Source organism: Prunus persica, chromosome G2 (assembly GCF_000346465.2).
Source record: "Prunus persica cultivar Lovell chromosome G2, Prunus_persica_NCBIv2, whole genome shotgun sequence".
NCBI lineage: Eukaryota > Viridiplantae > Streptophyta > Magnoliopsida > Rosales > Rosaceae > Prunus > Prunus persica.
In genome coordinates, this window is record NC_034010.1 from 20,995,572 (window position 1) to 21,012,097 (window position 16,526).

Here is a 16,526-nt window from a genome sequence, read left to right on the forward strand (position 1 = left end):
TGACAAAGTTACATTATTTATAAATAAATAAAAAATCCAATTTTGCTTTTGCTGGTGACAAATATTCTCCATCATCTCGGATTTGAGAGCTATGCCAATTGGCAAGAAAATTTCTACCTGTATTAGTTTATGAGGAATGCCAGTTACCTTTCAACTTCTACGTATTTTTTTATTCCTAACAATGCCAATTGGCAAGGAAGTCTCTAATTTTGGTAAGCAAGGTTTCATACTATGAAGACGGAAACTTGGTGAATGCATCTATATTATGTAAAATTGTACGGGCAGTTGTGGCACATGGGGATGTATGAGAAAGTCATAATTGGGAGAGAAAGATGCATTTTTAAAACACTTAGGTTCAAAGTCAAATTTCACCAATATTTAGTAAGTTGTAACTACTCTTTTGAGATTTTGTGCAATCTAATTACCTAACCTGCTACCATGCAACTCTACAAATTTCAGACCACTCCAAATACCAATTGAATCAAGAAATTTTAACCCCTTGAGCAATAAAAAAGCACTGATAGTTTCCAGCTTAAATTAAGCAGAATTTAAGCTTTTCAGTCAAGTTTTTTTATTTATAAAATTATGTGGGTTTGTCCAAAATTTGAAGAAATTATATATGGGACAATGAAGTGGAAGATGTGACTAGGATGAGGCCAAAAAATTGCAAAATCCAAAACCCAGAATGCATATGTTGCTGGATAAGGTTGTTAATATATAAAATAGTCCCCTTTATTGAGGGATAATTCGAATAATTTTATTTGAGGGACACTTTTTAAGGTTCCTTATAATTTTTTTTTTCAACATCCAAGTCATCTAGTTTTTAAGTCTACATTCATAGATCATCTTTGCAAAAAATTAGAAAAATCGAAAACCGTTTCGATATCCAATTATGTCCTACAAAATCTATGAATACGATGTTTTAAGAAAGTACTAAAATTTCAATTGAGCGGTCAAATGATATCAGATTTAAGTGATTTCTTATAAAGATGATTTTTGAATGATTATCTAAAAAATATACAATTTAAATTAGTAAAATACAATGCGAAATAAGCCCTACAAGGATGTCCTGGCATTTTCAAAGAGGCCAGGGGTTAGAGAAGTTAGAAGGTATACCCGAAAACACAGCAGTTTAGCATCCAATGAAATTAAAGAAAGTGAGTGGTTACAAAGAATGGTGGGGGACTAAATCGTCCACTCATTGCTTGGCACTATCAGTTTACCCATCCATCGTTCGCTTGTTATGGGTACTTGCGAATCGTGAAACCCATGCTGCGTATGAAAGGGGACCATGCTGCCTATGAAAGGGGAATGACAACAACAATTTCAAACTTGAGATTCCTTCAAATTCTCGAGAAGAAAAATATAACTAAATCAATAACTGGTTTATTATAGGGAGCTATAACAACTAAATATATTTTTAAACCTCGAAACTAATTTTGATGATATTAAGTTTAGCATTCTACTTTTCAATTAACATATGATTACTGATCGAATACAAAATCTTATATGTAGTGATAACATTATTAATCATTTGAGCTACAAGGACGCGTATCGATTGAGGCGCTAGAAGGGGCTACTGCCCCACACTCAACAAGTTGACTCTATGTTTATTTTTGCCCCAAAACTAATCTAAGGTGGAAGGCTAAACAACTAAGTTTTGGGGAGGAGAGAGCAAGTGTTTCTTGAAATGCACCAAAGGCCAGGCAAGAAAGCAATTTGTAATTCAACGGTGTGGACTTAATATATATATATATATATATATATAGAAAAAAAAATTCTGAATTTGCCATGATTATAAATCCTTGCTGCAGTACATAAAAATAAAAATGAAAAAAAATTAAAAATTGTTGTTCTCAAACTCAATATTGTTGGTCCCATTGATTTCACCAGTGCACAAGAAACGCAATATTCTTGGCCTTTATTCAAATATTCCCATCGTTGCTGTTAAAATATTATTGCATACAGGAAAAGTTCTTCTGTTAGGAGCTTTTGTTCGTTTGTAATTTTGTATGTCAGAAGAAGGAATCAGAAGCACTTTTTATGACTTTTTGCAGAAGTCCCTTTTGGATTGCTTGTTGGTTCGTGCAAGCACCCAATGAGATGAGATTATCAGAACCTCCAAATTCTGAGGGACCTGTCCTTAGTCACGCGCGTTGAGAGTGGCAAATGCCATTATCAACCAAACACAACACGATCAACAACATCCTCTAAAACTTTCTACGCAAGCAAACATTCAACTTCTTTGTAATTTGCTTAAGAGATAATCACCTTTTTTTTGTTTGTTCTTAAAGGGGTTGTGACAAAAGATGTCATTTCAATGTCTAATTACTTAAATGATCGATTGATTGTGTGTTGCCTAATCAACTAGTAAACTAATATATTCCAAAAGTTTATTGCTATTATTTAGCATTATCAATGAGAGATAGACTTAAGTCCATTGGATTGGATTGTATTGTTTTTGTACAGTATTAGAAACGGTTTTTGTGATGACAAGAATATTCACAACCACTATCGTTCAACTTACTCATTATACATGTACTTAAAAACGAATTGGTCAATGAAATTTCTAACTTGAGATCTCTTTTAACATTGAAAAAAGTACCGAAAAAAGAAGTATTGTACCACTAAACTAAAAACTAATTGGTCATATATACTTCATTCGAGATTGAAAATTTTACAGTACATTAAGATGTTTCATATCACAAGGAATAAAATGCAACAATAAATTAAATGCTTATTAATTAAGCAAATACACAAATGAGTTTGTCATCCATGAAGGTACATGTTTGTTGAAACAATAATTCTAAAGGAGTGCTGCTATTTCCACCCACCTGTCCTATTTTCTCAGTCACTTTAGCTTCAAACTTTTAAAGACAAATTTACCCATTTGTAAAATGACTTCTAAGGATAAATTTACACATTTTACTTATTTTGTTTCTCTGCGGATAGAAGTTCAAGAAGAAAAAAGATTCAGGTTGACTCTTGTGTGCCATATCACTTCTTGTATAGACACTGACTCTTCTGTCTTATTTTTAACCATATATAGACACTGACTTTTCTAAAAATAAATTACATGATAATTTCTTATTTGTTTTGAATAAATAAAATTCATCGTATCAATTAGTATCTAAAAGTTTATATAATAAATTAGTGTTTCTAGTATTACTCTTATTAAAATATAAGAAATTTAATTACACAATTTTACACAAAATAAAAATAAAACTTCTTGAAGTTAATACGTGATTTGTGTAGTTTCACTCTTAATTACCATAGTCAAAGGAATTGATTACTTCCAAGGGATTTAATGATCTTGAGAATCACAAAACCTTAATATTTATTGAGGAAAATAAGAAAAAGAAATTACAGTAAATAATCCCAATATGGTAAATAATAAATTTCCAAAACAAATGGGTGTAAAAGATGCAGACGTAATTACACTCCCATACAACTACACACTAGGCACTTTCTCTCTTAATACACGCATTCAATAAATCCAGACAATCTCGTGTGCAAGAGCCAACTCTGGTCTTCAATTCAAACAGAGGCTCTTCTCGTATTGCGTCTTTACGCAATTCGATTAAAACTTATATCTAACGAGGTGTATATTATTTTTGTTTCTGACAGTGTGGAAATTCTTTCCTCTTATTTCCCCCAAAAAGCCAAAAGAAGTAAAATCCCCCTAAAAAAATTATAATATCAACCTTGAAAGCCTCATTTTTCATCGAACTCTCTAGTCTCTCCATCCCTCCTATATATAAACAAAACCTTCTCTCTCTCTCACTAAAACAATGGCTTCGCCAAATCCACTTCAGCACTTTTCACTGAAACCCAAGAGAGCCAACCTGTACTACATGACGTTAGTCGCCGTCCTCTGCACGCTCTGCTACCTCGTCGGAATTTGGCAGCACTCCACCGGCACCACCGCCATCACCGCCTCCATATCCACCTCCGACTCCTCCTGTCCCCCAATCCCCAGGAACACAACAATCCACCTCGACTTCGAGGCCCACCACCGCGCCGAGGACCTCCCCCTACCTCCGGCGGCGGCGCGTGTGGCTCACCTGCCGCCCTGCGACGCAAAGCTCAGCGAGTACACGCCGTGCCAGGACGTCACGAGGTCGCTGAAATTCGACAGGGAGAGGTTGGTTTACAGGGAGAGGCATTGCCCGGAGAAGGAGGAGCTTCTCAAGTGCCGGATTCCGGCGCCCCACGGGTATACGGTGCCGTTTCGGTGGCCGGAGAGCAGAGACTCTGTTTGGTACGCGAATGTGCCGCACAAGGAGTTGACCGTGGAGAAGAAGAAGCAGAATTGGGTTCATTACGAAGGGGACCGGTTTAGATTCCCTGGTGGCGGGACCATGTTTCCTCGTGGTGCGGATGCGTATATTGATGAAATCGGGAAATTGATCAATCTCAGAGATGGGTCTGTACGGACCGCCATTGATACCGGTTGTGGGGTAAGTAAACGGTCTTTTCTTTATTTTCTTTATAATCAAAAAAAAGAGAAATAAACTGTGATTTGTTGTTCTAAGTTTGGTGATTGGTGGTTCGATTGTGGCTGCCATGTTCAATTTGTTATTGTTGATGTTATGTTTTGGGTGTGTGTATGGGCATCAATATGTATGTGTGAATATATGCATCATTCGTTATTTGTCAAGACGTTTGTTTGTTCTTGTCAGACAGTCTGAGATGTTATAAATTGAAAATTTATGACATAAACTTTTTTCTGTTACGGTGTTATAAAGAAAATTTGGCACATTCATAAGACAAATTATTGTCTGAATGCGTAACTAATATTTCGATTGTCTGATAAGAAAACATTATCATTTACATGTCTGTTAACACCCAATGGGAGAATTTTATTTCTCAATCGGTTCCTTGTTTTTTACTTTCTTTTTTTAAAGTTTGAGTAATGGGAAAGTAAAGCTTGAAAAGGGTGATCGGGTCTGATTGGATTTTATTTTTATTTGTTTCCTTTTGTTTTGACATGCATGTAAATAACAATTTGAGTAATTCAAGGAAGCACCAATTTGCCAAAGAAAGTAACTCAAGGAAACTTCCCTTTGTGATCCACACATGGGCAGAAAGCCCAAGGCTCACCTTATAATTTTTTTTTCTTTTCAAATGACCATTTTAACAATTGTTTTTTTTTATCATTGTCTTAATAGATGCATATATGGTTCTCTCTTGGTGGACCCAGAAAGGCAATATGTAGAAATTAAGAGAAATTTTAAATATGTTTCCTCTTTGGCATAATATGATATAGGAGATTAGCAAGACAAAAAATCGGGGTTGGTATGATGGTGAGATTCCACATTATATTGGGAATTAACAATGAAACAGGAAATGGTTTTTGAAAACCATGTACTCCGGCTTGTCTTAATTAAATTTAGTTTTTATATATCAGCCGGGCTCCGGAACATATAATAATTTCTCATATAGTAGGTAGGTCTTATCCAGGTTTCCAATTTTAATTCAATTTTTAAATAATTTGTTTCAGGATCTACATTTCTGATACAATTTTCTAGTGGGAATTAGACAATGAAAATCACCTCAAAATAGTTTTATTTATTTATTATGGGGTTGTAAATTGTAATTGACACTGAATTACTGGTTGGCTACAAACCCTACAACCTTATATTATGTGTAGTCTTGGCATTGAAGTAAAGTGGTCCATAAAAGAAATCGATGAAGAAGAGGTTTATATTATTATTAATTAGCGTCGGCAGAAGGGAGAAAGCAATTCTTGCAATGTACTTATTTTTCATTATAGTGTTAGTAGTTAATGCGCTTTAATTATTTTAAACTAATGTTAAAGAATATGTTAGTTACTTGCAACCTTCCTCAATTATAGCACCTTCAAATTTACTCATATTGCTTTGTTCTCATTGTTCAAAAAAGAAATTTGTCAATAACTTTTATTTAATGAAACTATAATGAGAATTATTTAAAGAACAAAAATATTTGGCCAACCGAATCTAGCCCAGTGCAAAAGGGTATTGACTTGAAAACTAGTGGTCTTAGGTTCAAACTCTCATGGCACCAATGTTAACATTTGATGTGTTTTATGTGTAATTTTAGTAAGGTGACAATTGTTTTTAATATTTTGACTCAGGTTGCAAGTTGGGGGGCTTACCTTTTGTCCAGGGACATCCTACCAATGTCATTTGCACCAAGAGACACCCATGAAGGACAAGTTCAATTTGCTCTTGAGAGAGGAGTTCCTGCATTGATTGGCATTCTTGCTTCCCAGAGACTCCCTTACCCCTCAAGAGCTTTTGACATGGCTCATTGCTCTCGTTGCCTCATTCCCTGGGGCCAATATGGTAAAACCACTATCACACTGCCATTTATAATCACATCATCTCTGCTCCTCAAGTTCTTGTTTAAAATTTGGGGTTTTTATTATGCAGATGGGCTTTACTTAATCGAAGTTGATCGAGTTCTGCGTCCCGGTGGATACTGGATTCTATCTGGACCACCAATTAATTGGGAGAAGCACTGGAAAGGCTGGGATAGAACAGCTGAGGACCTTAAAGCTGAACAGACTATGATTGAGAATGTAGCAAAAAGCTTGTGCTGGAAGAAATTGAAGCAGAAGGATGATCTTGCAGTTTGGCAAAAACCCACCAACCATGTTCATTGTAAGGTCAATAGAAAGGTCTTCAAGAAACCATCCTTCTGCCAAGCTCAAGATCCAGACAAAGCATGGTAATGTGAATTTCAATTTTTCTTTTCTGGGTTTTTGAGGAATTTTGTTTTACCTTTGTGGGATCTCTAAATAGATAGGAAATGAAATTCTGTACATGAAGTTCTTTTGACAATCACACATGGTGTTAGTTAAACTGTCCAAGTCCAACCTTCCATACCGCCCATACCCTTATTTATCTTTTTTGTTCTTTACTCAATGTTTGTTTAGCTGCCAAGAATGAAGAAACAGTTCTGAAAAAAAGGAAAGAGCGACTTTATTGGCCTCAAATGAGCTTTTATTTTATTTATTATTTAAGTTTTACTCAACACTGTTGTTTTTTTTGGGTTAGGTATACTACAATGGAGGATTGTTTGACCCCACTGCCTGGAGTGAACAACATTAAAGAAATTGCAGGAGGGGAATTGGCAAAATGGCCAGAGAGGCTAACTTCAGTCCCTCCAAGAATCAGTAGTGGGAGTGTGACAGGAATTACAGCTGAGATGTTCAGAGACAATACAGAGCTGTGGAAGAACAGAGTGGCATACTACAAGACCTTGGATTATCAGTTGGCAGAGCCCGGGAGGTATCGGAATTTGCTTGACATGAACGCTTACTTGGGAGGCTTTGCAGCTGCCCTAGTTCAGGACCCTGTGTGGGTTATGAACATTGTCCCTGTTGAGGCTGAGGTTAACACCCTTGGAGTCATTTACGAACGAGGATTGATTGGAACTTATCAGAATTGGTATGCTTTTTTATGCCTGCCTAAAATACCATAACAATAAAACTATTTGTACCATGTTTACAAATCAGATAGTAAACCACATAACTAATTGAAGTGGAACCAGCTTATACGATATGAAATAGCATTTCTTTATATTAGTTACTCTGTTAGTGTTGTTAATGACTTGTTTCCTGGCAGGTGTGAGGCCATGTCTACTTACCCAAGAACCTATGACTTCATCCACTCTGATTCAGTTTTTAGTCTCTACAAGGACAGGTGACTGTTCATCACCCTTACAATCTTGAACATTGACTCTCTAGTATGAGCCCCACAAATGGCCCTCAACACACGACTGATAATAGCATTCGCAAATTATTATAATGACGGGACATAATGTACTAACTTGCGCATAATTTATTTGTGTTGCAGATGTGAAGTGGAAGATATTCTTTTAGAAATGGATAGGATTTTAAGGCCAGAAGGTAGTATAATTTTCCGGGATGACGTGGATGTGTTGGTAAAAGTCAAGAGCATCATGGATGCAATGCAATATGATGCCAGAATCGTTGACCATGAAAATGGCCCCAGACATAGAGAAAAAATATTATTGGCGGCCAAGCAGTATTGGGCAGCACCAGCTCCTAGCCAAGATCAAGGAGAAAGCCAAACAGATTCATAGACATAGGGGCTTCTCTTCTTTCTTGATTCAAATTGTTCAATTTTTATGTCGATAATTTGATAATGAAAATGATTTTTTTGTTTGTTTTGGCTAGCACCCGTGAATTGCGGTGTGACACTTGATTGAATTCTACACAACAATGAAAAAGAAATTTTAATGCAATATTTTACAACCAAGAACATGCTTGATCTATTGACATTGCATTAAAAATGAAAAATGTAGCCAAAGAGCCAAAGGAAACTATAACAAAAGAGAAGAGACAGCTCCCAAAGTCAAATGCCACAAAACATGTTCTCATTCATGTACCAGAAACGAAGTCCACCAGCAAAACACACCACAAGATGAACAATACATATAGAACTGCTCATCTACTTGACTTTAATAGAACAGGTTGTATAACTCGTTTTATGCGAGTTTAATCCTGTAAGACGTGCAAAAAGCAGAACTTAGAGTACATACAAAGGGCAGCTATCCTGATGAAAACATGTTAGTTTCGTTTAGTTTGCGAGGTTTGTTGTCATACAGCAGGGATTTTGAAATTTTAACCTCCCATGAGAATTGGTTTCCAGCAACGTTAGGATCAGCCAGATTTAACCATCCACTACCTTCCAAAGGCATGAGCTAAGTTCCACGCCCAGGTCATGTACCTTAGTTCCCTAGCAAAAAAGAATCAACTGTAGACTAGACTTGCACCATCAACCTTTTCATCTTGTGTGAAGTTGTATGATCAGACACGAAACTTACAAGGAAGAGCTCTATAATCTAAATCAATTCCAGAAACAAGGCTTCTTGTTTATTCGTCAATCCAACTTCGCTCAATGTTAATAAGCTGTCATCAAGAGTAAACGCACGCCGAGGATATGACCTCACCTGTTCAAAGAAATCAAGCAACATAATCAGGACATACAAAAACTATCTCGTTCCCAGAGTAGTACTACCGACTGCAATCTTCTCAAAGTTTTTTTTTATAAAAAAGAAAAATAGGAAATAAAAGTACAGAGAAGAGTAATTACCACTCTGTATGTTCCAGGCTTCACCACTCCACCAACATCTATGAAGTCAAAAAGAATCTTAAAAGGAACAAAAAGTTTGGTCAGTTGGGACAAAGAGAAATGCTATTAAATTTCTGTAACATTTTGAAATTTTACCTGAAGCTTGTTAAATTTATGAAAGCGGCGGCTAAGGCGGCTGCCATTTGGCACCTTAACCAGAAGAGTCACAGCATTCTCATCATCTGATGCTGGTTCGCAAGGAAGTGAAGCACTTTTTGCAGCTAGCATGCGCTCACCTTCCTGTCATCAGTGAGACAGTAGATTGAAGGGAAAAGATTTAAAACAACTAGCCATTGAAATATAGACAAGGTGATTCATTCCACCATAAACCAAACAACCAAGGGAAAGGGGCATGCTGTGTAAATTGAGGATGTCAAACCAGTCATGGAAGTTATTGGACTCTAATTCTATTCCTTCGCACATTAACAGACATATTCCAGTAGCCATGCAAACCCCCACTACAGATGCACTGCTTGGTTAAACAAAGGAATACAAGTACTCAAGGTAATCAAAGCCTATGCACGAAAAGTTACAGCTTTGTAGATACAGAAAGCACTATAACTTTGAGTTATCATATGCAGTAAGGTACTCTATGGCGAAGTCCAAATGGCCTGGGGTCTTTTATAATACATTTGGCTTATTCGAAATCGCTGGTTCCACTTAGCAAGGATTCCACCATGAGTACTGACTACATGGAGCTTAAGCACTAAAAAATACATGATTATCTTTTATCACTTTTATAAAGTTAAACCCACTAACTTCTTCAACCATGTACAAGATCAAGAATAATTTAGATAATTAAGAATTTCCTTGTATCACTGTCAATGCATCAAATTTGAGGAAAACGTCACAATTTCAAGTAATATGCGGGTAGGTGAATTGAAAATCAATTGTAAATGGATTATTACTAAGAAAACAATAGGATAAAAAGAATTCAAAAAAACCTACTAGATACACTTACCAATGTATTGATCTTTTTGTTGTCAGATTTGACTCCCTTTAAGTGACAAGTTCCAGGATCATTGACACCATGCATTTCCTTTTCTTTATCAGCCAAGATGGATGCAAGATACTCATCATCCTGCAAGTAATATTTCTAGTAATCAAGTGCTGGACAACACTCTCACGATAGTGATTGGGAGCAGGATGTTAAAACCTGTTGTTGTCTTAGCAATTGTCTTGTTGTTGGAGCAGATGATGAGGGGCCATGTACAGGCTGCATATTAGGACCCAAATTTATATTTGGACGACTTGGCAAATTAGTTGCATGTGAAGATTTGCCAAAAAGTGCAGTCTCAAGCATTATTGCTTCGTCGAGCTCTTTGGAAGAAATGCTGCCTAACTACGAGGATATGTGCACAATTTGATTAATATAGCAGTCAATTTTCTTTTAATGGGCTAAATTAAAATTTTAAAAGAAGAAGTTGATACCTCTTCACAATGAACGTCCAGGCTACCCAGCTGAAGATTTTTACCAGCATCACGTTTCAACTCTTGACTCACTTGTTTCTGTTCTACAAATTCAGCTCCATTTTGGTGCAATGACCTTCCTCGCTATAATTTAGAAAGATATTTTTTAGAACAAACAAAATCTTTTCCTTTTCAATGGAAAGATAATGAGATTTTTAATTGTCTAATTTCTCAGTTTTGACTTTGTATTTATAGTAATCAGAACTTCAGTCTGGCCTGCTCAATCAAAAAAGGCCTAAAAATTATCTGGAACGATTTCAGCCAACAGATAGAGAACATTTGTTCCTTACATGTGCAGCATAAAGCCAACAGTTTCTGTTCCCACAACCTGTAGAGAAATTGTTTCATCGGGAATTCCTATACAGTTCTTATTAAAACTCTCTTTTTATTCTTCACTGTAAATTTTGTCAGTTCATGCAGACACTCATGCACATGTAACTAACTAACTATACCATGAATAGAAGTCATACCTTCCATGCCAGTTCGGGATTCCTGTCTTTCCTTTTCTCCTCACGTATCGCTTTCTCTTGTTCTGCTGTCTGAAATGAATTCATTTTAAAATAAATCAAGAACCTCAAAGATAAGGAAGCACCCCCCGCCCCCAACTCCCAACAAAAAGGAAAAAGTAATTCAAGGCTAGGAACCTTGAGGGACAATGAAAGTGCACGATCAAAATCATCATCATCATCTTGGTGAGTTTGATTTCCTGGAAGTCCATTAACAGGAGAAACCTGCATGGAAAAATCTCACAAGAGTCATAACTTCAGGAACCACAAGATATTGGTCAAAACAGTTAAATTAGCAATAGCACACATTGAGAGCCCTGGTTTGCGTATTCAGATAAGCCACTTCAGCCTCTCGTTTTGAAGCCTCAATAGCAGCTCGAATCATTTCTTCCTCCACATCATTGCCATGTGGATTTCCTGTCATGTCCTGAATGGTAGGCCTCTGTCCTGAGAGATGAGGATAATCATTCCCTCTGTTTAAATCTACAGGAAACCCCCCCACAACTCCTGGATGTGAACTTACTGGTGCACGACCAGTAAATGCAGAACCGATCCGGTTAAAGAGATCCCTACTGTAACTAGGATCAAATAGCAATGATGGCCTGAAACTCCTAGCAGCAGAGAGAAGTGGTACAACTCCTTGTGGTGCAACTTGATTCTGCGAACTCATACGAGGGAAATTGTATGGGGGGACAGCATGAGGTGCAACTTGATTCTGACCGCTCATATGAGTGAAATTGTATTGTGGGGTAGCAGCAGACCCCGGATTTGTACTGAACCAGAAAGACCAAAAGTAAAACAAGCATCAAAGAGAGATGAGACGATAGAATGGAATGTTAAGTAAATTTACTGCTAAGGTGAGCAAGAAGATAATGAGTGAGATGAAGTCAAGATGCGATACAAGTCTCTATCTCCACCACTAAAATGTGCATTCACGGCTTCATTGAGATTGCCTCCATATTCCTGTTTATCAGCCAAGACATACCAGACAACTCAGAAAAGATAGTCAAGACAGAACGACACAGAGAGAAAATACAACTCACCTACACGATGCAAAACATTTAAAATTCAGTTTTCAACAGGATAGTATGGTGACTATAGATAATTATCATTCGAGAAATCCTGATCAACTAGTTAGAGGCTCGGCTCCCAAGCTCACAACCAACCGAGGACGCATGGTAAGCCTTAATGATACCAATGGCGTACAAGGCCCATGGTACTGTGTGAATGATAAATATCAAGATATGCCACCTATATATAGTGTCGATGAATGGATTTTCACGTGATAATACAATAATAATACAAAATCTTAGCGCACTCGAGTTCATCAAATGCTGCAATGGCAGAGCCAATTCAGTTAAGACCTATCCACAGAGTCTTTACTCTTTGTAATACTTCTATATTCCCATTCAAGCTACTTAAAAAACAAAATGAGGAAATTACATTCCATTAGGCCTATAAATTTGCACAAACAACAACTGAATCTTATCCGTAAATAAATGTATAACTTCTACATGAAAGAAAAGAAAAGTTGATATTCTTTCTTTTCAGAAAATTACTAACGATCTTCTTTAAGCATATCACCCTCAATTTTGCGTAGAACTGAAGCATGATTAGCTACATTTTACCAAGAACTCATAAGAAAATGGAACAGGAAACCCTAGGCAGCACAGCGACACCGTTTAGCTCATTTTGAGAAAAATAAAACTACAAGATAATAACGATAATCTACAAAGATTCAGAGAACGAAACACGGCGGGAATATATGCTTAATTACTGAAAATTTTAAGAAATTAAGAGCGAGAAAGAGAATCGAACCTCAAGCTTTCGCAGCGCGAGTGAGTGAGAGGCGCCGGTGATGCTCATGTATGAGTCGATCATGTCCTGCGTGGGGCTCGCCATTGCCGTTTTGCTTTCAGCGAAAAATTGCAGAAACAGAAAGAGAGAGAGAGAGAGTTGCGGTGCGGAATCCAATGCTATTGTCTTGAGTGGGTGAAAAGGATTAGTGAAGAGTGAGGAGGGTGCGAGGCAGAACGAGAAGCAAAGGGAACACAGCAACGGCTTTTGCGCGCCTTTTTTTCTCCACAGGACACGTGTCTAAAGCAATTGCAATGATTGCCTCATCACGTAGCGTGCTCCGAAATTATTGAGACCAGAGTCGCTTGATGTTGAATTCTTATGCTTTTCTGAGACCGTTTGTATATGTTCCGACCCAAAGCAAAGAAAAATATAGGACATTTTGTATAAGAGTTATTAGAAGTTAATCGAGCTGATTTTCTCACTTTAATTTTGTTTAATTACAGTCCTTTTGTTGAAAATTATATGTTCTCCCTCTTTTATTATTCACTTACACTTCATTGGGACATACGCATTAAAGAACAAAAAGAATCGAACGTTCCTATAAAATGGTCGGAATTATGGTTGTGGACAGCCTGTAGAGATCTGAGCAGACCTCATGAAAAGAAGTATAACGACCCCAAAATGCACGCAAGGTGCTTGACGAAAGGCCATAGCAAAGCTTGTGTGCAGTGGATATATATATTTTTAAAATTGTTTGACCAAAACGGCGTTATTTTGGTCCAGGCAGTTTCAATTTTTTTTAATAACTTGGCATCAAAACGAAGTTCTGCTTCACTTGAAAATGAAGATGTGGTTGACGCAGGGTAGGACAAACAAGAAGATATGCTCTCTTTCATTTGGTTAAAATTATGTATTTGTTGTTGGGTTTTATTATTTATATGTTTATTTGCCTTGAATTCCATTGAAGTCCCCAAAAAAAATATATCTGCTGAAAGCGAAAATCTGAAAAATTGAACATGACCGAGGCAGTGAATGTTACCAAAACTTATAATTTTAGTGATGAATTTATCTATAATGGGGTTCTTCAAAAAAAAATTCTTTAAAAAAAAAAGTGTCTATAAGATGTGTGTGAGATATATTAAAATAGACATTGTTGCACTTGAGATTTTCAAAAATCCTTCTTCTTCTGAGTATTAGACAGAGGGTTTCTAGGGTAGGTTGGGGTTGATGGTAGAGTATTAGTGTGTGCGTCTATTTTTTTTCTTATTTATTTATTATTATTATTTATATATTTTTATTGAATAATTGGATAGAAAATGACTCATTTGTCTTTAAAAAAATGCCTCAACAGTTTAACCTAAAAAACTTTCTATACTTTTACATTGTAACCGTATGACTCTAGAATCTTGGATCCGCCACTGAGTGTAAGTGGACAAAAATAGAGTGAAAAAATCACTATCCTATTTTATTTATTCAATGAATAGGAGTGCAAATCATTAGCTACATACTTTTTTGTGATTTTGAACTTGAATACGAGGAGGAGAGCATATTTTTAATTAACTTAATTAAGTATGCAATATAATTTTTTTAAAATCGAGATATCAAGCTAAAAAGGCATTATAAAGAAAATTCTTTAAATTTAGTAATGGCTTGAGATGGGGGCCCAAAATATATACAGTCTCCTTCTATTGAGGGATCCCTCAAATAATTTTATATTGAGAGACACCCCTTAGGGTACCTAACGAATTTTTTTCCAACAATCCAAACCATCTATTTTTTAAGTATATATTCATAGATCATTCTTGCAAAAAAATTAGACAAATCAGAAACCGTTTCAACATCCAATTATATCCTACAAAATCAATGAATATGATGCTTCAAGAAAGTACTAAAATTTCAATAACACAATTGAGGGGTTAAATGATATCGGATTCAAGTAATTTTTTGTAGAGATGATTATCTAAAACATAGACGGTTTGGATTAGTGAAATACAATGGAGAGTGGGCCCTACAAGGATGTCCCTCAAATTAGGGATCCCTCAATGAAAGCTCTCTGTTTTCCTAGCCAATTTTGTGCTAGGCTTTTGTCTCCCTTGTGTACTACAAGGTTTGTCTCCCCTAGTTGTTCACCTATGTTTTTTTAGCATGTACTATGTTGTCCTTGCAATTTTGGGGTTGATGAGGTGGATTTTCATCAGATCTCCATGTTGAGGGGTGGAGTTGTTGATTTTGTGGATCTATTTTGATTGGTGCTTTGGTTTTAGAGGTGTGTGGGAGAAGTTGTGACCATCTGTCCAGGTGGAAGTTGAGAGGGATTTGTTTTTCCACTTGTAGGTGCTTCTTATCCCCAACTCCTAAATAGGTAGAGAGTTCTCATATCTGATATGATTTTCTTGCAGAACTGGATATAGTGGTGTTATGGATATTCTTATGTCTTTAAGTTCCTGGTGAAATGGGTCTTAAAGATGTAAAATTATTTTTACTCATTGTCTTGCAATAGTTGTGTTTATTATTTGTATTTTTTTATTGTTTGCGAGAGCCTCTTGTGAGGCTATCTTCATAGGGCTCGTTTGGGACTGCTTATTTAGGAAGCACTTCTACTTATAAGCGGGTTATACCAAAAGCGTTTTTATTATAAAGACGTTGAAATTTTCATAAGAAATCGAAGTGCTTATTGGAAAAGCACTTGAGAGTGCTTCTTGAAGAAGCACATGACAGGTGCTTCTCCAGAAAGCGTTTCTATGACCCAAAAGCGCTTTTAAACTTTTATGCAAAACACTGTCAATAGTACTTTTGGTTGTCAAAAAACGCTTTTAACTATTTCAGAAGAACTCTCAAACGGACCCTTACATTACTTATTTATTAATGAAATTGTTACGAGTAAAGTATTAAAAAATAATAATAATATGGTCGTTTATATGGGTAGGATGTGTTTTATGGTCCATCTTCTACGGTGCCATCTTCTTAACATGGTCTAGTGCTGCAAGATAGGCCACTTTCACCGTGAAATTTTTTTAGTTCAATGGGCTTAGCTTATCTTAAGTTGATTTTTGAAATGAGGTTTTCTATTTTGAACGCTGAAATATTTTTTAAAAGAGTCACGTGCGAATTATGTAGAATTTGTTTGACAAGAAAATAAGAATAAGAATTTTAATTGAAGTGGTTTCAAGTTTTCAAAATTTATAGGAACTTTAGAATAGTTTCAAGTTAGTTTCAATTTAAAATTTTATTGGGTGAATCCACCAACACAATTATTTTTATTCACCAAAATCACAATTTTTTTTATTTTCTATTTTTCATAATTAGTAGTAAAACATACACTAGGATGGTTAATTTATTTTGATTTTGTATTTAATTTTTCAGTCCTAAACCATAAAAGTAAAATTGATGGGTGTATTGATTAGATTTTAGGGTGCATCTAAAATTTTCTTTGCATATAAGGGATTTCCATTTTTTAACTTCAAACTGAGCTTCGAAAGGCTAAAAGCCCATAATAATTTGCCCAAATCCGAGAGTCCAGGATCTAAAGCCTATAAAAAATAATAAAATAATAAAATATAAAAAAATAAATGATAGTCAGATAGTCTGTCGTTACACGGCGTCG

General features: G+C 36.0%; 2 protein-coding genes across 3 annotated transcripts; one reads left to right on the forward strand and one right to left on the reverse strand.

Moving 5' to 3' along the window:
- Positions 3,519 to 8,270, forward strand: LOC18786511 (probable methyltransferase PMT15). Its single transcript, XM_007220472.2, has 6 exons — positions 3,519 to 4,460; positions 6,119 to 6,329; positions 6,417 to 6,714; positions 7,044 to 7,436; positions 7,614 to 7,691; positions 7,845 to 8,270. Exons 1-6 carry the CDS (start codon positions 3,792 to 3,794, stop codon positions 8,092 to 8,094), a joined length of 1,899 nt encoding a protein of 632 aa, XP_007220534.1. The 5' UTR covers positions 3,519 to 3,791; the 3' UTR covers positions 8,095 to 8,270.
- Positions 8,372 to 13,318, reverse strand: LOC18787075 (plant UBX domain-containing protein 9). 2 transcript variants are annotated; one of them, XM_020557042.1, is made up of 12 exons: positions 12,941 to 13,318; positions 12,024 to 12,085; positions 11,430 to 11,895; positions 11,261 to 11,347; positions 11,087 to 11,155; positions 10,578 to 10,700; positions 10,303 to 10,488; positions 10,108 to 10,227; positions 9,243 to 9,386; positions 9,108 to 9,164; positions 8,839 to 8,964; positions 8,372 to 8,750 (listed from the first exon to the last, which is right to left on the reverse strand). In XM_020557042.1, exons 1-11 carry the CDS (start codon positions 13,022 to 13,024, stop codon positions 8,857 to 8,859), a joined length of 1,506 nt encoding a protein of 501 aa, XP_020412631.1. In that variant the 5' UTR covers positions 13,025 to 13,318; the 3' UTR covers positions 8,372 to 8,750; positions 8,839 to 8,856. The 2 variants fall into 2 exon arrangements, with proteins under 2 accessions (XP_020412631.1, XP_020412630.1); XM_020557041.1 differs by having other exon boundaries at positions 8,372 to 8,964.

What these genes read in the sequence shown, in the direction of transcription:
- LOC18787075 (XM_020557042.1), bottom strand. Translation starts at nt 13,024, where the DNA reads ATGGCGAGCCCCACGCAGGACATGATCGACTCATACATGAGCATCACC. An exon ending in AGTGGTGGAGATAGAGACTT is followed by an intron (nt 11,896 to 12,023) that starts GTATCGCATCTT and finishes TTTCTGGTTCAG; the next exon opens with TACAAATCCGGGGTCTGCTG. An exon ending in ATCCCGAACTGGCATGGAAG is followed by an intron (nt 10,701 to 11,086) that starts GTATGACTTCTA and finishes TCTAAATTATAG; the next exon opens with CGAGGAAGGTCATTGCACCA.
- LOC18786511 (XM_007220472.2), top strand. Translation starts at nt 3,792, where the DNA reads ATGGCTTCGCCAAATCCACTTCAGCACTTTTCACTGAAACCCAAGAGA. An exon ending in CCATTGATACCGGTTGTGGG is followed by an intron (nt 4,461 to 6,118) that starts GTAAGTAAACGG and finishes ATTTTGACTCAG; the next exon opens with GTTGCAAGTTGGGGGGCTTA. An exon ending in ATTGGAACTTATCAGAATTG is followed by an intron (nt 7,437 to 7,613) that starts GTATGCTTTTTT and finishes GTTTCCTGGCAG; the next exon opens with GTGTGAGGCCATGTCTACTT.